This window comes from Saccostrea cucullata, unplaced genomic scaffold (assembly GCF_032062105.1).
Source record: "Saccostrea cucullata isolate Sc308-1 unplaced genomic scaffold, CSIRO_AGI_Scuc_v1 ctg145, whole genome shotgun sequence".
NCBI lineage: Eukaryota > Metazoa > Mollusca > Bivalvia > Ostreida > Ostreidae > Saccostrea > Saccostrea cuccullata.
The window spans coordinates 99,382-125,620 of NW_026931856.1; the positions used below are offsets into that span (position 1 = coordinate 99,382).

Genomic DNA, 26,239 nt, shown 5'->3' on the forward strand with positions numbered 1-26,239 from the left:
AAGGAAAAAAATGACCAAATATAGAGCAATTGTCTACCCTGTTATCTGTCCATCCTGTTACGTGTTAATTTGTAACAGTAAAGACAATTTTTGTAACAGGAAAGACTAACATTAAATAAAATGTGGATTTTAGACCTATCTCATCATTAACCAAGAAATTTATTGCATGATTTTTATTAAAATTGAAGTAAGTAACACAAATACACCTTGAGTAAGGATTCATTGTTTCTAATTGTTAATTGAAACATAAAAAGTGATTTTGTAACAGGAAAGACATAGCATATTGTAACAGTACGGACAAATTTTGCTTAAATCAGAAAAAAATGTGGACTTTTATTAATTTGTCAGATGTAATATTATTTTCATTTTATTACTTTGTAGTAATTATTTTATTTTTTATTCTTTTTTCAACTATGAAAAGATAATTTTTGATATTAAAGGACTTCTAAATATGATTCTGTAACAGGAAAGACGGGCATTGCTATAAAATAAACAATTTTTGAGAACTTTTTTTCTTATAAGCACAGTATAATATAAATTCAATATATGATTTTTTATTTATTAATTCAGTTTAACAGGAAGGACACAATAAATTATGGTTCTTAGCTATAGGCAGTATATATTTTTCCATCTTTAAAAAAAAAGTTTCACTCAGGTTAAGGGATTTGTTACTGCCCTTTTAGGTTGGAATTTAGGCCCAATTCCTGAGGGTCATTCGTCTAGTGAGGTTAAACCCAGGGTCATGAAACCCAAACCATGGTATAATTTATAATACACCACAAAACAGTCAAAATTGTATGGTTTATCTAATATTACTGATCATGGCTTTGCTACATGTAATGAGAAGATTTTTAAAGATTTTTCATAATTTCTTGTACTCCAAATATAACTCTAAATTAACCAATAGATGCCAAACCCTACACCAGTGATCATGATTTGAACAAATTAGAATGTACACTAAGTATAAATGCCTTTATTTAGATTTGACTGATCGATTGATTGATTGATTATATACTGTTTAACGTCCTTATCAAGGGTTTGCTGTTCCTGAAAAGAGATTTGTTGATATGTGTCTCAACTTACGCCAGTAATATTTTGATCATTCATAATGCCATACCCTACCCTAAGGGTTCAAGATTTGAACAAACTTTAATCTACACTATGTCATGAAGCTTTATATTTAAATTTTATCTTTTCTGGTCTTTTCTAAATGACCTGTCAAAGAATTTCATTCTTTCTTAATTATCTATTGGAAGAGGGTGTGACCCTTCATTTGAACAATTTCAATTTCCTTTTCATAAGATATTCTGTACTAAATATAGTTAAAATGACCAAGATAAAAAAAATGTGAGAAGTTTAAGAAAACAATAACAATTAAGTTAACACCAACAAACAAAACACAAATCTCAGTCAGAAAAGCTCATCTGAGCATTTGGCTCAAATACGGTAAGCTATACTAAACATCATGAGTGGTTTTTTTTCTTTCTTTTTGTTTGTTTGTTTTTGTTTTGTTGAAAATTGCCATGTGATTTAATTTCCCAATCAGTGATAAAATGAAATTAAATTCCCAATTTTGATGACCTAGCTAGGACCCATTTCCAAATTGCAGTGGAAAATTCTTAAGTTAATCAAACAACTTGCCAGAAACATACACTTTTTTGAACTACCAGGTAATATTTTATGTTTCTATATTTAGAAAAACAGTGAAAAAAGAAAGTTTTCCTCTAAAGAAAGGTAAAAGAAAATTATACAGGCAAAAGGAGGATGGCTCTCTAAATCCATGTTTTTCTTTTAAATGGAGGTTAAATATTTTTTTCAGACTCTAGTGTCTTTCAGTGTCCTTCCTTTACGTTGTACATGCCAATGTTTGCATAGGCAAGCAATTTTCTTAATGTAAATCCTATTTTGTTTTACATTTTACTTGTAATTCAGCAATTTGAATTATTCTATGTTATATCTAATTAACATGTAACATTGTTTTGTACTATTACAATACTGTGTATTTTGGAAAAGTCTCTCCTGTAACAGTCATACATATTCATTATTTTCATACTCTATTTGTTCCTATCTTAACTTTAACGTAAAGTTTAATCATTATTTGGGAACACCAGCGTAAATTTTTAGGATTAATTAAATTATGTGTTTAACAAAATAAAGAATTTGATGTAGATACACAGAAATTTCTCTCCTGTTGCATGTTCTGTTCTTTCCTGTTACACTTTTTAACTGAGAGACCAAAAAACCTTTCAAAGTCATATTTTTCTGGAATTGCTTTAGTTACTCTATATCTTTATAATATATTAACAGATTTCAGACTGAAACTGATTAAATATTTACTTTCCAATCATTTCTAAACTAGAATTTAGGATTCTGTTACAGGAGAGACATGTCTATTGCAAAGTACTGTCTTTCCTGTTACGGGCCTGTCTTTCCTGTTACATGCACTATAATTATGAAAATATGTGGTTTATATGTAATTGTAACAAGATTGGATCTACATGCATGCATAAAATGCCATTTCTTATCAAATGTGTGAATGTGGTTTTTTATACTAACTTTTACGACTGTAAAATGGTGAAAATATTGACCAAAATGATGTTCAGATTTGAAAATTGTCTCTAAAATCATTGAAAAAATTATTTTGCTCCTGTTTCATTGAAAAATTATAACTGATTTTTTATTTGCCATGCTTTCACAAACTAGGCTTAACTAATTTTATAATTATTTTTCCACCTCTTAATAGTAAAACTTGCATTATTGTGTCTGTAACAGGAAGGACAAAATTTTAGGTGAACCAGTATTTTGATTTCTTCTTACTCTGAAATCAAATAATTTCCAGGTGGGAGTTTAGTGTTTTTGTGTTCTTCAGATATGTGTTTTATAGTAACGATTAAAAAAATTTAATTCTAAATGCAAGAAATTTGTTGATTTTTCGAATATTTTTTTCTGCGGTTTTTGATAATGACTCATAACACATACAATCAATCAAATATTATTTTATAGCTATGAAATGCCTCAAGATTTTTTTAAAAGCTCATATTTCATCTAAAAAAAACAAAACAATGGCTACATTATTGCAGATTTAGATATGGCTCAAATTCAGAAATTAAAAGTTAACACACTAAAAAATCCAATTGTAGCTCTTTGAGCCTTTGGCTGAGAAAAGCTAGTAAAATTGCCACATATAACATATACACTTCTTTTAAATTTATTTTTTCAATCATTTAATATCAGCAGTCGTATGTCAAAAAAAAAACAACCCACAAAATATTTTTTTGCATGATATTAATTGGCTTTCAATTGTCCACTTGCATATAAAAATGTTGCACATAAAAGTTGGTTTACAATATCAAACTTATGATGATTGTATAGTTTTGTAGCTTCTGAATTGAATATTTTTAATTGTGTATTAATGTAAAAGCAAAAACAAGGCGAAAATAAAACGGCGGCAAAATTTCTTCCCTGTACACAGTACTAGTACCAGTAAGTGTTCTGAGAATTGTACAGTATTGAAAAACAAGTTTGTATCACACAGTCATAAGTAGATACACATGTAATACACTGTACTTATTGTTCTGAAAGGTTTACTATTTTCATCATCCAGTTACTCAGGAATTAAGGATTTGATGAAAAGACATAAAACATACGTAGAGACAATAAGCAAAATTAAATATTTAAGAAAAAAATCTTAATTTGACACATTTGAGGCTAAGATGGGTTAAAACAAGAGGCCCAGGGGCCACAGCGCTCACCTGAGCACACCAGGCTTGAATTTACTCCACCACCCCCCTCCAGGCATTCATCATTTGAACAAACTAGAATCTACACTACCTGAGGATGATTCCATATAAATATCACAAATCATAGCTTTGAAGTACTTGAAAAGAAGATTTTAAAAGGTTTCCCTATATATCCCTATGTAAAACTTGGGTCGGCCATTTTGGGCCCACCCTAGCCCCGGGGGTCATGATTTGAACAAACTTGAATCTACACTACCTGAGGATGATTCCACATGAGTTTCATCTCTCCTGGCCCAGTGGTTCTTGAGAAGAAGATTTTTAAAGATTTTTCTTATATATTCCTCTGTAAAACTTGGGTCGGCCATTTTGGCCCCATCCTTGCCCCAGGGGTCATGATTTGAACAAACTTGAATCTACACTACCTGAGGATGATTCCATGAGTTTCATCTCTCCTGGCCCAGTGGTTCTTGAGAAGAAGATTTTTAAAGATTTTTCTTGTATATTCCTATGTAAAACTTGGGTCGGCCATTTTGGCCCCACCCTAGCCCCGGGGGTCATGATTTGAACAAACTTGAATCCACACTACCTGAGGATGATTCCACATGAGTTTCATCTCTCCTGGCCCAGTGGTTCTGGAGAAAAAGATTTTTAAAGATTTTTCCTATATATTCCTATGTAAAACTTGGGTCGGCCATTTTGGCCCCACCCTAGCCCCGGGGGTCATGATTTGAACAAACTTGAATCCACACTACCTGAGGATGATTCCACATGAGTTTCATCTTTCCTGGCCCAGTTGTACTGGAGAAGACGATTTTTAAAGATTTTTCCTATATATTCCTATGTAAAACTTGGGTCAGCCATTTTGGCCCCACCCTTGCCCCGGCGGTCATGATTTGAACAAACTTGAATCTACACTACCTGAGGATGCTTCCACATGAGTTTCATCTTTCCTGGCCCAGCGGTTCTGGAGAAGAAGATTTTTTAAAAATGCCATAAATTTTTCATAAATTCATAATTATCTCCCCTTGGAAGGGGGCGTGGCCCTTCATTTGATCAAACTTGATTCCCCTTCACCCAAGGATACTTTGTGCCAAGTTTGGTTGAAATTGGCCCAGTGGTTCTTGAGAAGAAGATGAAAATGTGAAAAGTTTACGCCGACGCCGACAACGACGACGACAGACAACGGACAAATTTTGATCAGAAAAGCTCACTTGAGCCTTTAGCTCAGGTGAGCTAAAAACAAATGAAAGTACAACGAATCTAGGGACTGAGGCATGAGTGAGCTTTAGTATACAGCTGCCCAATTCTGTTTTAGTGCACTGTGTATATACAAGTAATGTATGAAGTTGGATTTTAAAAAAATGAAAACAGTTTAAAATCATTTTAAATTACACACAGGGTTTCAAAAGCTGCACATTCAAGTATATCTAATATTATAATTCAAAATGGAATGAATTTTATACAACTTTCATTTTTAAATATAAAATGCAAACATTCTATAAAATGTAAAATTGATTGTCATTTTTATGTGAATTATTTTTTGAAGGATGACTTTTGCAACTACATATAAATGGTACTATTCAAATGACTTAAATTAACCAATTTTGTACAAAAATTCTTTAATATAATTGCTAAAATTACATTCATCTAAATTAATACATGATTCCTTAAATTCTTTACAACTCGCCGAGTAGGTCCAGCTCAGCTATAACATTTTCCCCCGTGACTGTGTTTACCGCGGTAACAGTGATCTGAGTTAGTCCAAATGACAGAGAAATCTTCACACTCCTCCTCACTCCCTTCACAGTTAATTTCCCAACTACACAGCAGGACTTGTCTACATATCGTGGATTCTCTTCAGTAGATCTATAAATTTTGAATGACATTTGAGTGGCACTTCTTTCCACTGGTTCAATGTCCTCATCTAATTCATATGTGTCTCCAATGCCAACCTCTTCCCCAATGGTAACTAACTTCACAAACACACATACGTTGTTCTCACCTCCAATGTAACATTTAAGATGTTCAGGGTCGTGACCTTTTAAGAAAAACCTGTAAAGCCCCACCCCATAGGTGAAGGCACACCTCCTAGATGATATTACACTTGGGGTGTGGCCATAAAGTACTGCCCCCTTTAGTACGGCCAACCCAGCCTCACTGGCCCTCAAAATGTTTAGCCTTGGGAAAGTTTCTTTGATCGTTTCGTAGACAAATTTTGACTCTGAGAACCCTCCCACCATCATGATGTCCTCAATTTGTCCTCCCAGTTCCTTCATGATGATTTCAGCTTCTTGTTTGATTCTATTTAGCACAGGATTGAATAAGATAGTCTCAACACACTCTGCAGTCAACTCGAGTTTGTTTCCATGATGCACAGAAATCTTGCCATTAAAGCTGGACCTGACCACTATTTCTTTTAAATTCATTTCATGATGCTTTTCAATTATTTCTACAAAGGAGTATGGAATTTCGAACCTTAAGGGTTTGTAGCTATCTCTCCTGCTGAATTTCCTTTTCTTCACTTCAATATCATGCTGAACTTCCAGGAAGTCAGATCTGTGTTCCTGTTTGCATATGTCAATGACAGAATGCCCAAATAATTCTCCGAGGAGTTTTACAAAGTTGTCATTGACCTTATTTCCTCCCCAGTCCCCGCCACAAGCGCGGAAGAGCTGCTTTAAGGAACCGTCCAATGCGACCTCCATTGCTGTTAAATCAGCTGTCCCACCTTTCAATATAAACCTCTTAAAATTAGTTATTGGCACTTTTAATCTTCAAATACAATTTCATGAATTTTTCAAAGACAATAATTTCTATCAATTAAAAGTATAATATGATATAAAAGTAATTTGTGGAACACAAAAATGTTTTATCAGTTAACTTACTTAAACTGAATCAAATTGATGTCTTGAGTGCTGCATAAAAACATTAACCTAAGCAAACTGATCACAACTTTAAAATACTGTAGACATACTTTTATCTTTATGGAATTAATTTATTCCATGATTTTTTTGTTAAAAATTTGGCGAAGGTTTATACAATTTAACTTCGTTTTATTCATCTCAAAATAAATCTTCAAGAAGATTTTTAAAATCCCCCCCCCCCCCAAATAATATCTGCAAAGATGTTTTGACAGAGCTTCTATTCTGATCTTTGTAGAAAACTTTACCTCCGAGATCCATAACAAGAAACTTTTTGCCAGGTCTGTACTTGGATAACTCGTCTGCTTGCCTCTCTATCTGGATTTCTTTAACATACACAGAAGCTACCTCCGGCTCCAATGCCAGCATCACATTATAGGGTTGAATTCCAGCCTGTGAATAAAGGTGCCTGAGTCATATTTCAAACTTATATCTCTTTGTAAAGCAATAGACTTAATGGGTGCATCAATGCCTTGTGTGGCATGCAGTCTTTTGTAAATGTTTTCTTCACTAATGAACAAAAGTTTTCATCTCAGATAACTGATTTCTGAGAAAAGTCACATTTGTCTTGGATGATGAGAAAAATTGTACACAGAATCGTATTAATTTAAATGCTGCCTTTAACAAAAACATAAATGGATAGCATGAATATTAACCTTGTAGGCGCTTTCTTGCATCATCTGCTTTGCCTGCTCCCCCCAGATAGCTGGAACTGTTAGTACCCAGCGAATGTCATCAGCAGAACAAGGTGCCCTTGAAAGGTCAAGGTCACGCAATAATTTGTCCTTGAAATGCTGAATGGACATAGCAAAAATCTTCACTGCAAAGCACTCTTTTCCTTTATCATCTTGAATTACTGTTCCCCTATTTAGGCTCTGTATGAAGGGAAAACAAAAGTAAACTCATGTAAAATGCAGCATAAAGAGAATGTCGTGTTAAACATTAATGTCAAAGTTAAGAATGTATGTATTTCAATTACATTATACCTCATCTCTGTGAAGATTCATTTTAAAATGGCTGAAGTAGAAATAATCATGATGATGGCCTTCCTCACAAAGTTCCTTGTACTTCAACATGGCTTCTTGTCCAAATGCCACAATTTGCTCAGACTTGTCTAACAGCAGAACAGTTGGCTCTTTCTCAGAAAGCTTCTCTGGACTTTTGTATGTCTGGGTGTAAATCTTCTGTGGCTTTTCTTTCCATGAAAATGCATAGCCAGAATAAGTTGTTCCAAAGTCAATCGCAGCAACAAGCAAATAGGAATGGGGTAGCTCTGAAAATTACAGGTAAATCATCATTAAATCATAGATTAAATGTTGGTAATAGCATTGCTAGCCCATTACAAATTTTGTTGTTAACATTCATGCAAGTTACAAATATTCTTATAACAAGAGGCCCAGGGGCCACAGCGTTCACCTGAGCACATCAGGCTTGAATTTACTCCAGCCCCCCCCCCCCCCCCCCAGGCGTTCATCATTTGAACAAACTAGAATCTACACTACCTGAGGATTATTCCATATAAATATCACTAATCATAGCTTTGAAGTACTTGAAAAGAAGATTTTAAAAGGTTTCCCTATATATCCCTATGTAAAACTTGGGTCGGCCATTTTGGCCCCACCCTAGCCCCGGGGGGTCATGATTTGAACAAACTTGAATCTACACTACCTGAGGATAATTCCACATGAGTTTCATCTTTCCTGGCCCAGTGGTTCTTGAGAAGAAGATTTTTAAAGATTTTTCCTATATATTCCTATGTAAAACTTGGGTCGACCATTTTGGCCCCACCCTTGCTCCGGGGGTCATGATTTGAACAAACTTGAATCTACACTACCTAAGGATGCTTCCACATGAGTTTCATCTTTCCTGGCCCAGCGGTTCTGGAGAAGAAGATTTTTTAAAAATGCCATTAATTTTTAATAAATTCATGATTATCTCCCCTTGGAAAAGGGCGTGGCCCTTCATTTGAACAAACTTGAATTCCCTTCACCCAAGGATACTTTGTGCCAAGTTTGGTTGAAATTGGCCCAGTGGTTCTTGAGAAGATGAAAATGTGAAAAGTTTACAACGACAACGACAACGACTATGACAACGACAGACAACGGACAAATTTTGATCAGAAAAGCTCACTTGAGCCTTCGGCTCAGGTGAGCTAAAAAGGCTATTTGAGTATTTAACATTTCAGTTTTCAAGTTTTCATACTGTATGTTTACTAAGCTACAATAAATTATTATGATCAGTGATGGTTGCAAAGAGATTTTAAAATATTAATTTTTTTTTTTCATCAGGTAAGCTACAGAATCAAAAGATATAAATAGATTTTAGTCCTAGTTACCTTTGTAAGAGGCTGATTTAAATGGAGGTGGAAATTCTTGAGCCTTCTCCACAGGAAGTTGTTTTTTACTATAGGGCCCAGGTGGGGATTCAAGGTAAAATGAGGACACTGGCTTTGATGGAGAGGGTTCTTTTTCTTTCTTCATAAACTTTGGTAATTTTTTTGTAAATTTACTCTGTTTATTTTTTTCTTCCTCCACTTCAGGTGATATGATGGAGTGAAGAGAGGATGAAGATGAAGTAGAGCTGATGCTTTCATTTCCCTTGAGCGGTCTCTCAGGGGTTCTGGGAATGTCCTCTTGTGGTGGTCCGCCTGTCACCTCCTCCAGATGTAGTCTCTCAAAGTCTTCTGGTGATCTCGGACTTGGTATTTCTTCCTGCAACCTTTTTATTTTTTGATCTTCCATCTCCAGCATTGCAGGGTCTAAGCCTTTCGTCTCAGTTTCTCTGTCATTTGTTACTGTCACCAAAAGAAATCAGGCTGGAAATATGAAACAGCTGATGTTTGTTCAGCTGTACATGATTTTAGCTGGTACAAACAACAGTTTAGGCCATGCAAAATTAATTCCTTGGTTCTCAGGCCTTTTTTCAAGAAATATGATGAGGGAGGGAGGCATTTTTTTTTTACTTTTTATTGCCCCCAAAACATGATGAGGCAGCTTTTTACATTGTACAAAACCTCAAAAAATGATGAGGGAGGTGATTTGTTGTTTTTATTTTATTGATTTAGCAATAAAAAGGGTCAATGAGGCACCCTTGGAAGAGATGAGGGAGGGCCTGAGAACCAAGAAATTAATTTTTTTTGGCCTTATATAGGAATTATTTTTTTAAAAAATAAAATGTTTTACATGTACATGTATCTCTCAAGACTAAAGTAGTCTTTTCCAATTTTTATAACTATGAAGGAATTATATGCTAATTACAATAACTAAATCAAGCATTTTAAACTGTTCTTTTCTGCAACCGAATATCATGTTTAGGTAATTTAATTTTTTTTTCTAGAAATCCTTTAACTGAAAGGAAAAATATTTACTTGTGTATAAGCAAAATTTGTACTTATGAAATTATATTGTCAGCAGCAGTGGCAATAGGACATTTTGTGATATATTGTTTTGGTCACAAAGAGGGAGCAAAAGGATTTTTTAATTTCTCCTAGAGGTAAAAGAGTTCTACTCATTGAAGACCTGTAAACAAGTCTCCTCTATGAAAACTTGTTGTTACCGCCTCTGTTTTCAGAGTTTCCGAAAACCAAATATTTCTATCAGTCATTCGGACTGATGACTTAATGCGTTCTACCGGTTCGAAGCATATTCTATCAGTCCGAATAAGTTTTAGAATATACAGTGTACATTTCTTAATTATCGGATGTAATTTTTTAAAAATGGCATTGAATATATAAAAATTTCCATGGCTCACCAACACTGATTGTGATACCAAGGTTATGCAACTTATAAATTAATTCAAGCATGGCACCAGCCCACACCAGGTTTGTGGCAGCTTATCAGCCCCAAGTAAATGTTGGGGGAAAGAAACAACTAATTATTTTTAAAAAAGTTAATTCTTGAAAAAGAAAATTTTATTAAGGTTTCTACTTTCTAGAATTCTTTTTAAAATTAAAAGTTCAATTCTCACTTGTAAAATTGAATTATATATAAATAGCAGTTGTGATAGAAATTCAAAATAGACATAAATTTTAAATTATCTGTACGTTTTCTCAGTGGACATTGCACTTCATGACCTATAACTTCATGTGTTTACCATTAACAGAGGAATGGAGGAAATTCGGATTAGGAAAAAAAACGATCGTTTTTGGAAGTAAACAAGTCAAGTAGAACTGCAAAATGGATAAGATTATGGATATTTACAAAGATTAGGAGCTTGCTGCATTGAAAATTTTCATTTATGAAGGCATTGCAATAGATCAGAGTACAATAAATTAATCAGGACAAGCCCTCAACACAATCTGACAATCGGTCACACGGACCGATACTATAGCGAATTTCATCGGACATTTTGATTTTCTATCGGTTTTGCCGGTAGGACCGATAGTTTTCGGAAACTCTGTGTTTTATGACTTACCGGTAGGAGTCAGGGTGAGCAGGGATTCAAACAGAACCCCCTCTGATGACGGTACCTGGTCCTCCCCAATGAACATCTCTGTAATCAGAAGAAAAACACACTGTGTGTAAACATGACAGAAGGGTAAATCATATTAGCTATACTGGTAATTCAGTCCTGCCTTACCTATGTCTTCTGTGGCTATATGCTCTCCATGTATGTTGTCATTTATTCTCAGTAAGTCCTCTAATCCATTATTTTTCAGCATTTTCTCAAATTGAATTACATTGTGATCCTCCTGAAGAATGAACTGTAAGAAATTTGCCATTCGCTGCCTGCGTTTTCCATTCTTTGGTAAGATTTTCTCTTGAATACTATCAACATCTCCAATGCACTTGGATAATGTTTCTCTTGCTAATGTAATCTGCATTTCATCCAGGATATTTTTATAATTAGAAGTTATCATCCTCCTGATATTTTCTATAAAAAAAGCAAGTAAAAATATCCATCAAACTTAAAATATGAAGACTTGTGTTCTAAACAGGAGATTTTGAAAGAAAATGTTCATATACATCAATCGTAACCCATTAAAATAAATTGACCCTCTTGTAGCTATTTGTAAATCTCGATATTTTGGGATCCTGACATGAGAAAATTGGCTCTGCTCTACCTGCACTAATGTTATAAATTGTCACCAAACATTTCTCTCTACACAGAAAACTTTGACCTGCTTTTGTTCATGGTCAGCTAAATACTGTAGATGTACTTTTTTCCACAGAGTCATAATTCCGCGGAATCTCAATTTCTGTTTAATCTGGGGGTTGAAAATTACGCAGATTGATTTCTCATACTGTCATTACTCGTATATGCCTTACATTTATATCAATTATGCTTGAACAAATTTCCGCGGAAAATTGATGACCGTATACATTGCGTAAATTAATACCACGAGGTAAAAAGTAATTCTACAGTACCATAGACACTCACCTGCTCTATTATGAATATCTGCAGGATCAATTAAAGCCACAACCTCAGAATACCCTTTATTCTTTAATGCATTTATAAAAGCCTCCACAGCCCTTGAATCCCCATTCTCAATCAATGTTAAAAGTTTTTCTGTCCGTTCATGAGAAGTTGGAGCATTTTTTACAGAGTCCAACACATTTTGTTCAAAGCAGATTGAATTTGAAAGCACAGAAGTTAGAGCTCTGGGTTCTATCTCTGAGATCAACTCATTCCTGTGCACCTTTATTTTCTTCTTGATAAGTTCTATCTTAGAAATATCTGAAAGACAACAGCAAGAGAAAATTATTTATCAATGTTTAAATGCTTCCAGATAATGCACAAAAGACTTTACCAGTAACATATAAGAAGAATTCGCACCAATTAATTTGATGTTTGCAACTGTTAAATCAGCACCTGTACATTTCATTATGAAGCCTTTTTTGGCTTATTGATTTACCTGGCTTGGCTGCTGCTGACTGAGAATAAGAAACTTGTACCCTGACCTCGAGCGGCTCCATACCCTGAACACTGGGTACATTGACCCTCTTTATCATTCCTAGTACCAGCTCCACCAGCCGGTTGTTTTCTCTGGCATTGAGTAATGTCTGTACAGCTTGGTCTGTGACGGGCCGTAACTGAATGACCACAGAACCAGAGGACACGTCTTCAATGTCCATCTGACCATGTGTAATGGCCTCCTCGAGAATGGCCGTGTCTGTAGAGAGGACCTGCTGAAGGAGAGCTTGTTCTACCTGCCCTCCTGTGGCGCCTTCTACTGCTAGCCTTAGATTTAAAGATCTATTCTCTACACATTCTAAACGAAATATGCAATGTGTTCTATACCATTTATCAAGAACTGATATATGATTTTCATGGATTTTTTAATATCATGCTAAAGTTAATATATCATTATCATCAAGTACATCGAAATTATACCTGAAGCTACTGTGGAAAAACTGTGTGATGCTTTCCATTCTATATTTGATTCTGTAAATAAAAAATATCAGAAAATCTTTCTTAAAAATTTAATCATGATAAAAATACAATGCACATAAAAAATTGCACAGGAAATACTTGTCATACTGTTCAGCCATATTGAATGGTATCTAACAGAATGACTACAGTTTTGGTATTTCCATGATTAAGATACTTACCAGCTCCTACAGCCCCTGATTCTGATTTTTGGAGCTCCGTAAGAACTGCACAATATTCATTACTTTTGAGAATGTGTAAAAAATAATGAAAGCAGTTATTTTCATTTTTCTTGACTGTCTCCAGCAAATGTTGGCTTTGTTTAGAATGTTTTGATGTCTCTGTTATTCTGTCATGATTATAAATGTCTATTGCACTTTCCTCAAACAAAAGGTCACAGAGTTCAAGAGGCTCCAGTTCGTCCAATAGAAAATCATTAGGATCCTCCAGGCATGTAATCTTAAGGCTCCTCAACGTAGGGTCCAATTCTGGCACACCTATAATTGAAGATTCTGAGAATTATATTTGTGGTACAATAACATCATATTCTTAGAGGTAACAATTTATTTATTTATTTTTTTTTTTTGCATGAATTAGCACTTTGATCAGAAAAACAAGAGGTGTTTGTGAAACACTATGCACCTGGCGGCAACAAAGTTTGAAAAGGTTGTCTTTAGCATATTGGTCAAAGTCAAGGTCACAAGGTCATTGATCTTGGTGCCATTTAAAAGAACTTAATATATCAAATATGAAGTCTCTATCTTTTATGGTTCAAAAGTTATGGCGAAGGTTCAAAAAGGCTATTTTTTGCATATAGGTCGAAGTCAAGGTCATAAAGTCATTGACTTTGGTGCCATTTGAAGGAGTAAGTATACCAAATATGAAGTCTTTATCTTTCAAGGTTCAAAAGTTATGGTAAAGGTTCAAAAAGGCTATTTTTAGCATATACCTAATAGTCAAGGTCACAGTCATTGACCTTGGTGCCATTTGATAGTTTAATTAGTGGAGTAAGTATACCAAATATGAAGTCTCTATGTTTCATGGTTCACAAGTTATGGCAATGGTTAAAGTTGACAACAGACAGACAGACAAGACAGAAACAATATGTGCCCCCAATCTATTGATACAGGCACATAGAAAGTTAATTATATCACAAAGCTTGTATTAAACAAAAGAAAAAAAAATATTAATTCAAATAGAGAAAATATACATGTAGTATACCTCTTTTTTTCAATTCAGCACTCTTCTCCCTCATTTTGGTGACCAGGTCCATTCTATTTAATTCTACCTCCACAACTCTGAAGATTTCCTTGCATGCAGGTTTCCCTTTCATCAGAAGTACTTTTAGCAGTTTGGATTTCTGTTTTCTTGCACTGGTAAAACTATTAATTTCAGAAATGTTTGTTTGGTCCAGGAATCCAAACATCTGATCCACCATTATTTTGGCATCTTTACTGTCTGGAAGTTCCTCTTTGAGAAGACAGAAGTTTTGTTGTATGCACACAGCATAGTCAGCTACAAACAGAGTTATCAAGGCATTAGTAAAATATTCCAACTCAACTGAATAAATTTTAGAATTAGCCCTCTTTTTTATGCCCTACCGTAAATATGGCCGGGGCATATATACATGACATATAATGTATAGTGTTTCTCATGTCTGTCTTCCATCTCTCCGTTCTTATGTCTGTCCTTCTGTCACACTTTGCATTTAGCCCATTTTTGAAATTTTTCCAAGATATTTCATCAAACTTTATATGCTATACATATTAATGAAACCTATTCAAATACATAAACATTTTTTTACCTTCATTTTTCCTTTGGCCTTGACCTAATTTTTCCTTAAATTTTCTTAAATTTGTATTTAGATCAATTTCAAAAAAAAAATTCACTTTTCTTAAATATTTAAAAAATTTGACCATGACGATTGACCTTACTCACTTAAATTATTATTTATATCAATTACAAAGAAATCCAAGTTATTTTTATCAAACCTTATGCTAGTATTTTATTTATATTGATAAGCTGTTTAACTACATAACCTTTTTTGACCTTGCCTTTCCTTTGACCTTGACTTCAAACAAATTAAGAAATTGAAATGATCCATCAATCTCTTTCAATTCTGTGTTTAGCGTAAAGACATAGGATCAGTCATGCGAGGGCACTGTAAATATGTTGTGACTTTTCTTGATAATAAATGTACCTCTAAAACTTTTTATTGATAGCTTAGAGATTTCCATGAGTGATTTGCAATCCAAATTGCCCAAAATGCATATTTATGATAGTTTTAAGATTAAAGAAGTTACAAAGCACATGCTTTTAATGTATCAGTTTGAAACATTCTTGCTTTAAGTAGGTCATGAAATTATAATACTTATTTTTTTTTTTAAAAATCATCCTTTAAATACATATTTATGGAGAAGTACTTACAAGGCTTCTTTGTCATTTTTCTATCCTTTTCTAGTGTATCTAGCACCTGGAGATACTTTAAAGACTGCAGGATAAACACAAAGTGAGAATACAGTTTCTTGTTCTTTAAGATTTGGAGAAGCTCTGTTACACGTTTATATTTGCGGTTAGGATCAGTCACAGTGTCGTGGTCTTTATCAGTGATGTCACCGGACTGAAACATCTCATCAGCGATTTCACGGGGTTCCAGTTGTGTATGCAGGCATGATATATGTTTCTGTAGGAGATCATCTGTGACTAAAAAGGGTGGATTTCTCTGTGTGACACCTAAAATAGAGAGACATTCCATGTTTTGAGACTACTATTATTAAATATAAATTTCTTTCTTTTGAGTGACTCCATTCCTTTCCAAGAATTAATATATTAACCAAACAGTGAAACTTGAGTATACTCACAGCAAAAGGATGTTTTATATATACAAGACAAACATGGACAAGATTTTTCAATGATATTTTTTGTAAATTTGTTTTGTAAAATCCTGTTTGTGATAAATGTACCATTTCCCTAACTCATAAGTTTAACTATTCTAAATCACCATTTCAGTTTTATTTTTTAAAGAATGAGAAATGTTCCTGCCTTCCATTTGAATGATTTTATCAAATTCTCTTAATGAAAGGATTCTCTGTAAAATTGTTAAAATTGAACCTGTAATTCTAAAAAAGACTTCAAAAGGAATGTAAATTAAAGCTAAACTGAACATAAAGCTGATTAGATGGAGGAAGGGATGTATGGAAATGGAAGATCAGAATATCTCACTGAAGCTATTAGCTAAGTGAACATGTTTGAACAAGTGAGACTTACATTTCCTAGCCTCTGCTTCCACCTGTTTACGAGCTTCAATAATCTTCTTGGCAACAAAACAAGATTTTCTGCTCATGAGCTCTATGAAGATTTTACACCTTTTCTTCCTGATGATATGTTTAATGAGTCTCTCACACTTTGACTGTCTGCAGGGTCTCTCACACACATAGGTATCTTCCTCTTTCTCATTCACTATACCCTCTTGTCTTAATTCGTCTTGGAGGTCTTCATAAATAATGTTATCTTTCAGGAAAACAAACGAATTCCTGACAGCTAACTCATCTGGACAAGGATGGCATTCTTAAATGGAATTATTTAATTAAATGTATGAAAAAAAATTATTGTAAATACATGTCAGTGAAATGTGTTTCTTGTGAATTGTAATTATAGTTCATACATTTATCAATCTCTATGGGAAATTTCCCAGATCTACTTTGTTGCTATAAATGATGATCTGTAGGCCAAAACATAGATCTTATCTAATTAACTAAATACTTATTTATTAATATGCCCCTCAATAGATGTGAACATAATATCAAAATTAAAAAAAAAATTTCTTTGCATGTGGTCAACATAAATTGATAATTTTTTTTGAATTGCTTATTAATTGTAAAATCATATACCCAGTACTTGTATACAAGTATTTACCTTGTGTCATACCAAGGGACCAAACACCAGAGTCTGAAGTTAGAAAAAAAAAAACAATGATTAGAAATAAACAAATAATTTATTCCCATTTCTACTACTGTATTTGTAATTGTCAATTTAATAGAAAAGCCAAAGATTTTATTCTCCAAAAGATCATGAACATCATCAAAAGCAGATTATCAGAACAGAAACAAATATTCATACATCAATATTTACATTTGCAAATGTTTTCCTTTATATAACACTACTGAAAGCAAATGTTTTTATAACTGTATAAATACAGGTACGGGGTCAAGAGGTCATAGATGTGCGTATGGATAAATGTTTGATGTAATTTCTCAGTGACGTCATAAAGGGTCAACGTGCGTTCAGTGGATTACATACATGCCGTTGGGTTTGAAAAATAATGCATTTCACACGTTAAAAGTCACAATCAGGCAAATTTAAAGTATGAATAAGTCACAAATGTAAATATAATTAATAAGGTATTATTTTTTTAGTTTTATTGGGATGTAAAACGGGTTGGCACATGATCAAATCTTCCATAAAGCCCTTCGGGCTTTATGGGATTTGATCACGTGACCAACCCGTTTTACATCCCAATAAAACTCAAACAAGAGGCTCATGGGCCACATCGCTCACCTGAGCAATGTGGCTAGGAAAAAAGCATAAATCAGTTTATTATTGAAAAGTTGAAACTCAATAGTGGTCCCAAACAATCCTTAAAAAGGAGAGGGTATGATTTGAACAAACTTGAATCTACACTAACTAAGGATGCTTGCATATTTCTTTGACTAAATTTGGCTTTATTGCCCTTTACATTTGAACCTAATTACATTGTCGTCCCGCCCTACACCCAGGGGTCATGAATTGAACAAAATTGAATCTACACTACCTGAGAATGCTTCGATATGAATAGGACTGATCATGGCTTTGCTATTATTGAAAAGGTGATTTTTATAAAGATTTTTTTACATGTTTCTATGTAAAACTTGGATTCCATGTTTTGGCCCCGCCCTACCCCCAGGGGTCATGATTTAAACAAACTTAAAAGTCCACTGCCTGAGGATGCTTCCATAAAAATATGATCATTCATGCCTTTGCTATTCAAGAGAAGAAAATTTTTACAGAATTTTCCTATATATTTCTATGTGAAACTTTGATAGGCCATTATGGCACCGCCCTACCCCCAGGGGTCATTATTTGAACAAAATTGAATCTCCACTACCTGAAGATGCTTCCATAAAAATATGATTATTCATGCCTTTGCTATTCCAGAGAAGAGGATTTTTAAAAGAATTTTCCTTTATATTTCTATGTGAAACTTTGATTGGCCATTGTTGAACAAACTTGAATCTACACTACCTGAGGACCTATGATATTACATCGCTATATCTGTAGTTTGTTATATCCATATATATAAAGGAATTGGTTTAAATTTATTTAGCTGGGGATCCAAGATAACTTCACTATATCCGTGAATTTGCAAATATACATGTTTGTACTAAACAAGTTTTACTGCAGAACAGGCAAAATGGAAATACAGTAAAACCTGTCTAATCAGGACTTGTTCATTCAGAGATCATGCCTATAAATAGGACTTTTAAAAACTTCAAGACCCTTTAAGATAATTTCAACTAGAACATTGTTCACTGAATTAGGTGCAGTTTTATGCTGTGTTTAACATTTCTTCAACAATCAATATAGTAGGTAGATAAGTTTTACGTGCATTCCTAACTTACCATCAGAGACTTGTGATATTTGCCTTGCTGGAGAAGGAGTGACCATGGAGTTACCTTCTCTTTATCAATCACGACAATGAAGAATGTGCAGGATCCATTTTCCTGTAATTAATATTCTAAGAGTTATTATATTAGTGTTTTTGGTACATACATTTAGAATTCTTTTTTTTTTATCTCTAAGCATTACCTTTCATCTGCAGTCAAAGAAATTAACCCCCTGATGATTATCAATGACACCACCCCCACCCCATCACCATCCTATAAAGGGATAACTTAACATAAATGGCTGTGAATTAGAGTCATTTCTTTGGTAGGAAACCAAAGTACCCAGAGAAAATGTTCTAGTTTAAATGGGCCACCAGTCCACCATCTTACATGAACACTGTAACATACGAGCACTCTGATCACACTCTGGGATCGAACTTGGATCACTGCGCTCAGTGGACAGGGGTCTCATATCAGAAAACAGACACTAACAGAGTACAAAATAAAAACCAGAAGTCTCTGTTGAGACTAAAGCTCTACTGGTTTGTACTTATAGCAAAGGAAGAGAAAAGTACTTAAGAAGTTGGAAATTGAAACTTCACAACAGCAATAAATAGAATAATGATCCTTGATAAAGTCTCTTTATGTTCTTAGTGTAGTCTACTTGTGTGCCAAGTTATATTGAAATCAGACCAAAAACTGTAGGAGGATTAGCATTTTGAAAGAAATTTAACAGAAATTTCTATTTTTAGTAACCATGGCAATAACTTTCATCGAAATCAAAAACCAATACACAGAATTATGTATCTTAGTGTAGTCTACTTGTGTGCCAAGTACCGGTAGCATGAAAAATTGTTTACATACAGAATTAGGTCTTACTAACCAAAACTGTAGGCTAAGGCCAAAAAAAAAAATAGTCTTGTTTCCTGCTACCAGCCTGAAAAAAATAGGGTCGGTAGGTAGGAAAATTATTTTTATTTTATTAAATTTATTATATTTTTTCCAAAGGTATTTTTTGGATATGAACTACTACAAAACCAAATAAAACATGTCATAGCTAGGTCAATATTATCTTTTTAAAAGAAATTTCATGTCTTTTGATGCACAACTCAGGTGGAATTTTATAAAAGCTAGAACATATTTTAAACATATATTTCATGAAATAGAATTTGAATCTATATTTTTTTTCACTTTTGGATCATAAAGTTCCTGCAATTTCCATTTTAAAAACAAATAAAAAAAACAGTCAGGCCTGGAAATAAGACTATTTTTATTTTTCTCCTAAAACTTGAAAGGTTTTCTCAAACTTGAAAGGACGGAGAAAAACTTGGAGATCACTGAGGATTCAAGATACCCAGGGTAAAATAAATAATGAATAAGTAGTTGGGACTTTGACATATCCATGGTATTTGAAATATCGGTGTTCAAGATACCAAAGTTCAAATGTCCTTTATTCCAGTAGATACAAGACTTCTGTAGATTTATATATATGAACTTAAATGAAAAAAAAATTTTTACTGGTGTAAATTTTACAAAACACTGTAGGTCAAACTTTTAAATTCAAATATGCTAAATATATTTGTGTGTTCATGTGCATGCGCAGATCTGATGCCTTGTGTATATTGATTTACAATGTCTATTTATGCATTGCTTGCTTTCTGGAAAGGAGGTGTGACAAGCGGGGGAAGGTATGGGAACCACAGTATCCCAAATTTGTTTTGCTTTATTTTTTTTTCAATTTTTTTAAAAAGAGGGGTGTGGGCATGATCCTGACCTGAGTGCATGTGCACATCGACCCTACTTCATATTTCCTTGAATTTTTATCATGCACTTGTTACAAGGACTGTGGATAGAGTTTTTGGTGATTGCAGGGATTGGTAGGCCTCACTGCAATGTCAGAGAATATGAAGCTTTACAAATCATCAATGGCAGGGAGTTTATGGCCATAAAGTAGGCCTACGTCAAAAACGAAAGTAAGAAAATTCATATTATTGAAATTAGGATTACAAAAATAATCTAACATAATAATTACATTCACTAACTATATAATAATACTGAACCGTGTGTGACACATTATTAATCTTGTCATGTACGTCGGATCATGATACACGCAGGTCCACAGGTGAAATCATCAGATATAAAAAAAATGGCCGACTCTTGAGGTGTTCATAACTTCCCCGTCTGTCAAGGTCACATTAGCTATGAAACCGAAAGTTGATTCAACACCCATTGATTACAATCCCACTTACCCATCCCCCCAAGAGAATAAAAAAAAAAGACATACTTTGAATCTTGCAGTGTAATACCAGAGGTAGGAATAAAACTCGCCAACATCTGCTGGCTATAAATAGAAGCCGTGACGAACCTTGGGATTTTTTGCTAGTTTCGGTTTTATCTTGGTTTGACATAAACAGTGTTTTCTTCTATCGTGATCTATGTAGATGGTATGTATAACTTTATTTAAGTATAATTTAGTAGACACTTGACATATATACAGAATTAATAGAAAAAATATATTACTAGGGTTTTAAAGTGTGATCTGTTTAAGTAACCATGGCATGTGTTGTGGTGATGAAAACTACTCCAGTTCCAGAAACTTAAGGTTCGATCCATAATGTTAGGGAATTTCATGATAGAACCATGGATCACTTGGACATTATACGTGTACTAGTACACATGGCACGTGTACTTTTATATTTTAACTTAGCATATTTACGAGACAAATCCTTAGAAAAACTATGCGCGGATCTAGAGGAGTGTGTGGGGGAGGGGGGCTGGAATTTGCAGAGTTATTAATTTTTATACTAAACAAAGTAAAAGGTGGCCTTCGAACCCCCTACCCCCCCCCCCCCCCCAACCCTCGAAAACTTGGAAATGGTTAAGTTGATATGAATATAGTCATAGGTATGAAGAAGATTTGAAAAAAGGACTTGCAGGTTTGGCAAGATATTGTATACAGGGAAATGTTTGCACCCGTTTTATTTTCGCCCCTTTCGCCCTTGTCCAAATTTGGCCAATTCAAACAGGGCGAATTCAACAAACACAGCATTATTCTTAAACAGAATTTTGACTTGGTGAATTTAAAACGGGGCAAACTTGTAAACAAGTGTAAAAGGGCAAAAATAACCCTGTTTACAGTCACTTTTTTTTGGCTTGTCAACAAATTCCTAGGTTGGATTTTTTTCACTGGAGTGGACCTCGCCCCCCTTCAGAAAAAATTCCTGGATCTGTGCCTGAAAACATTGAAAATAAAATAGGCTATGTATTTTGTGAAAATGTTCAAATTTAGAAAACATGAAAAAAATCCATTTTTAAACTCTATTTGGTTTCAGGTGTAAAGATTACATGCAACTTTGAAGTTGCTTACTTAGTATTGAATAGTTTGACTTTTTATCTAAAAAAAACAATGCACACATCGTTATAGATTCTCACATTCTTATATTTCATTTCTAGTGAATTTAATGGTCAGATGGCAATTAACAAACAAAATTCATGGAAAAGAAAATTCTACAAAAATGTGAGATGAGTGGCAAAAATGCAGAATCACATTTAGGCCTTAAGTGACCAACATATATGTATAAAACAGTGAAATGTCTGGATTAGAAGAAATACAACAGAGTGCAATGTCAGGGTTGGAAGAAAGAGTAAAGCATGAAGCGATTTCTGGAGCAGAAGGAAATCCAGACCCCGATTCCTCCAGTAAGATGATTGTAGCTGCCATGGACTTTGGAACCACATACTCAGGATATGCCTTTAAGTTTAGGCACGAGGCGGCAAAGAAAATGTACATCAAATCATGGAATAAAGAGGCTGGCAGTAGCTGTTTGCCCTCTGAGAAAGCTCCAACATGTGTTCTCCTCAGAGGAAATGGTGAATTCAAGTCATTTGGTTATCAAGCAGAAACTGAATACAGCGAAATCGCGAGTGATGGGCTGGAGGAAGACTGGCATTTTTTCAGGCATTTTAAGATGCTCCTCCACAGTGAAGAAGTAGGTGCATTTTTTCCTTATTTCAATTTTTACAGAATTTTTCTTGATTACTAGATTGCATCTTTTATTTTGATCACAGGGACTTAGCAATGAGACAACCTTGACAGATTCCAGAGGATTCAAAATGCCAGCATTAGATATCTTCACACACTGTATCAAGTACATGAAAGATGACTTACTAGATATTGTAAAAAAGAGAAATGTTGATAACCTGTTAACAGATGATAACATTCTATGGGTTTTAACAGTTCCTGCCATCTGGGATGAACCTGCAAAACAGTTCATGCGAGAAGCTGCAGAAAAAGTAAGTCAATACTAGAACAACACAACGGTCATTTGTCCTAGAGAAACTGAAGTATACGAAACATAAATTGTACATGTTTTTTGTTTACATAAAAAATATTTACTAATTTTTGGGGGAAAGAAGTTGACACAATAATATTTCTTTGAAAAAAAGAAACATTGAATTAGACTAAAACAAGCTAATCCAGAGTATATATTTCCCCCATTTAAGGAAAAAATCAGCATGCAGAATCAGATGGATAGGGACATAGGGAGTTATGGTATAAACTTCAATATTGCAAAAACTCAAAAACTTCTTGAGATATCACCCAGAAATGAAAGTTCTACAAACCAAATGTATCTTTTGACTCAAAAATCTGAAGGGATATTCCTAAGACCATTGGAAGTTATTGGCATTTTCTCTGCTAAGCAGGGACGTAGCAACAGGGGGGGGGGGGGGCCGGGGGGGGGGGGGGGCTGGCCTCCCCACTTTTTTTTTCCCCAACATTACCTTCACTATAGTAAATGTCCATTGAAAGGATGGTTGGCCCCCACTTTTAACCATAGCATAGTGATATCAAGGAATTGTACGGAAAAATTGGAAATGAAAGTAACTTGGCCTTAAAAAAAATTGGCCACTACCGCGGTTTTTTTTTTTTTTTTTTTTTTTTGCTTGTCAACTTTTTCAGGTAAGTAAAAAAAAAATCTTCTCTGGTTGCCCCCCCCTTTCAAAAACGATGCTACGTGACGTGCCTGCTAAAAACTCAAAGGCTTCTTGAGATATTGCGCGGAAACGAAAGTGTTGAGACAGAAAAAAATTATTACCTTGATCTTTTGACCTAAAATCAATAGGAGTCTTCTTTAGGTCATGGGGAGTTGTGTAAAACACCATTGCAATTGGTCAAACGCGTATTGATAAATCGCGCAGAAACGAACGTGCTATAGACAGGCAGCTGGACAAACGAACAAACAGACCGAAATTAATATCTCCCAAAGTGAAAGCAGGAAGTAATAAAACCACCCCTCCTTTTATCACCCTTCCTTCTATACAAAATAATAATTTTTACATGTGTTTAAAATATATGGTTAAACGACACTCGCCAGCACAAAATGTCATTTTGAAAATGTGTGCGTCTATGACATATGACCCGAAATCTCTGACGTTTTCTTAGCTTTTTAACGATGTTGAGTTTTTTGGCACTTTAAAATCAAAACTTGGAACAAATCCTGGGAAATGTCTCATGTTTCGGACCAGATAACATCCTGCTAATATTGAATTATCTCTTAGAAACTAATCTAACTCACTCTATCCAATCTCTTTTATGTTGTCACAAGAATTATTTCTATTTACAGGCGGGAATCGATGGCGATAACTTGGTGTTGGCGCTGGAACCAGAGGCGGCGTCCGTCTACGTCAAAGAAATGAACGTAGAAGTTCAGCAAGAGATGAATCAGTCCCGCCTGTCTGCCTTTTCTCCGGGAACCAAGTATATGATCGTAGATTTAGGTGGTGAGTTTGAGTTTAACTATTGAAAAAGAAAACTCTGAACGTGTCTTTCGCTAAGTAAATATTACGTCATAAAGCTTCAGCGGTGTTTGAATAATATTCTTGATTTTATTTTTAACTTTGGGGTCTTTGAATCAATATAGGATCGATGTCTGTTTCGTCTTTACAGGTGGAACTGTGGACGTAACTGTCCGGGAAGTCTTGGATGACCGATCTCTGAGGGAAATTACGAAGGCCAGCGGCGGGGCGTGGGGAGGACTGCGAGTCAATCAACAGTTTTATCAGTATATTGAAGGGATAGTCGGGAAGGAACTGATGGAGAAACTTAAGGAGGAATATCCTGCGGCTCACCTAGACCTTGAGCGAGAGATAGAACAGAAAAAGCGGAACTTACAAGGCGACGAAAATAAGAAAATTTCAATAAATCTTCCAGGAGAATTGTTAGATTTGTTTGAGAATAGCAAAAATCAAAAGTTGTCGGATTTTGTAAACTCTTCGGATCATTACAAAGGGAAAGTGGAGATGAGACATGAAAAACTCCGATTTGACCTTTCGGTAACCTTTTCCATGTTTAAGCCCGCGGTAGATAGTATTTTGCATCACATTGGAGAATTGCTTTCAGACTCAGTCACTAGTGGTTTACAAAATATAATGCTTGTTGGCGGATTCTCTGACTCCAAAATTATCCAGAGAACAGTAAAGGAGCGCTTTAAGGACTTGAGAGTTGTAATTCCTCAAGATGCGGGTCTAGCCGTCCTAAAGGGCGCTGTTTTGTACGGGGAGAACCCACTCATTGTGTCAGAACGAGTCAGTCGATTCACGTATGGCACTAAACAGTTTCGTTATTTTTTGGATGGGGACCCTTCTGAATTTAGGGAGGAGGTAGGGGGTGTACCATACTGCAAGAACGTTTTTAACGTCTTAGCAAAAAGTGGTCAAACGTTCCGCGTAGGTCAAAAGGTCAACACAGAAGTCTCGCCAATTATACCAGATATGACGCGAATGCCAGTTATATTTTGCCAGTCAAACAATCCGGAGCAAAAATACGTTGATGAAAGTTGCAAAGAAATTGGAACCTTATTAGTGGATATGCCAGACACAACAGGTGGTCTTGACCGCATTGTGGATGTGTCCTTGACCTTTGGTGACACAGAGGTACATGTAACGGGTACTGATAGATCTTCCAGGAAGAAAGTTTCTGTCTCGATTGACTTATTGAGGAGAAATTAGAGGAAATCCATAATTATGGATTATTTATTGAATTTTTCTGATTTTTACTTTCCTTTCCCTGATTTTTACTCTAAAATTGTCCTCCATCGATCTGACAGATGCTTTTTTATGGAGAACCGAAACTCGATAGTTTTGCATTCAAACACAGTCTAGTGCTAATGCAGGGTTGTTTTTGTCACCATTCTTTTCAGTCGCAAAGTGTCAGGGGGGGGGGGGGTCTCACAAAATCCATGGCTTTCAACGATGGCTCATGCTCATTTTAAGTTTTGGTTTTATTTCAATAAATTTTGTTAGGTATTATTTTATTAATTTTGTGATTGCAAGATCGAACAAGAAGCCCAGGGGCCATATTGCTTACCTGAGCACTTTGGCTAGGAAAAAAATGAGTTCAAAGTTAATTTATATATACTGTATATCTTCCTTACAGCCAGTTTTATTTAAGGAATGAATTTAATAGCTACCCATTTTATACGGTATAAACTGGGTTGGGGCAGTTTACGCTTTATAAACCGCGAAGCGGTTTATAAAAAAGCGTAAACTGTTCCAACCCAGTTTATAC

The 26,239-nt window shown here is 34.8% G+C and overlaps 2 protein-coding genes across 3 annotated transcripts; one reads left to right on the forward strand and one right to left on the reverse strand.

The window, feature by feature from the left end:
- Positions 1 to 4,981: 4,981 nt before the first annotated feature.
- LOC134233692 (uncharacterized) lies at positions 4,982 to 20,881 on the reverse strand. Its single transcript, XM_062715675.1, has 17 exons — positions 20,733 to 20,881; positions 18,688 to 18,789; positions 16,946 to 16,978; positions 16,298 to 16,597; positions 15,458 to 15,763; positions 14,252 to 14,545; positions 13,213 to 13,527; positions 12,995 to 13,045; positions 12,516 to 12,872; positions 12,041 to 12,337; positions 11,240 to 11,533; positions 11,075 to 11,152; positions 8,997 to 9,455; positions 7,648 to 7,934; positions 7,318 to 7,536; positions 6,910 to 7,054; positions 4,982 to 6,468 (listed from the first exon to the last, which is right to left on the reverse strand). The coding sequence occupies exons 2-17, from the start codon at positions 18,731 to 18,733 to the stop codon at positions 5,417 to 5,419; spliced, it is 4,533 nt and encodes a 1,510-aa protein (XP_062571659.1). The 5' UTR covers positions 18,734 to 18,789; positions 20,733 to 20,881; the 3' UTR covers positions 4,982 to 5,416.
- On the forward strand, positions 20,545 to 26,097 carry LOC134233694 (heat shock 70 kDa protein 12A-like). Of its 2 annotated transcripts, none has more exons than XM_062715679.1 (5): positions 20,545 to 20,645; positions 22,126 to 22,661; positions 22,741 to 22,965; positions 24,297 to 24,453; positions 24,620 to 26,097. In XM_062715679.1, the coding sequence occupies exons 2-5, from the start codon at positions 22,263 to 22,265 to the stop codon at positions 25,678 to 25,680; spliced, it is 1,842 nt and encodes a 613-aa protein (XP_062571663.1). In that variant the 5' UTR covers positions 20,545 to 20,645; positions 22,126 to 22,262; the 3' UTR covers positions 25,681 to 26,097. The 2 variants fall into 2 exon arrangements, with proteins under 2 accessions (XP_062571663.1, XP_062571662.1); XM_062715678.1 differs by lacking the exon at positions 20,545 to 20,645 and adding an exon at positions 20,979 to 21,116.
- The last annotated feature ends 142 nt before the right edge of the window (positions 26,098 to 26,239 follow it).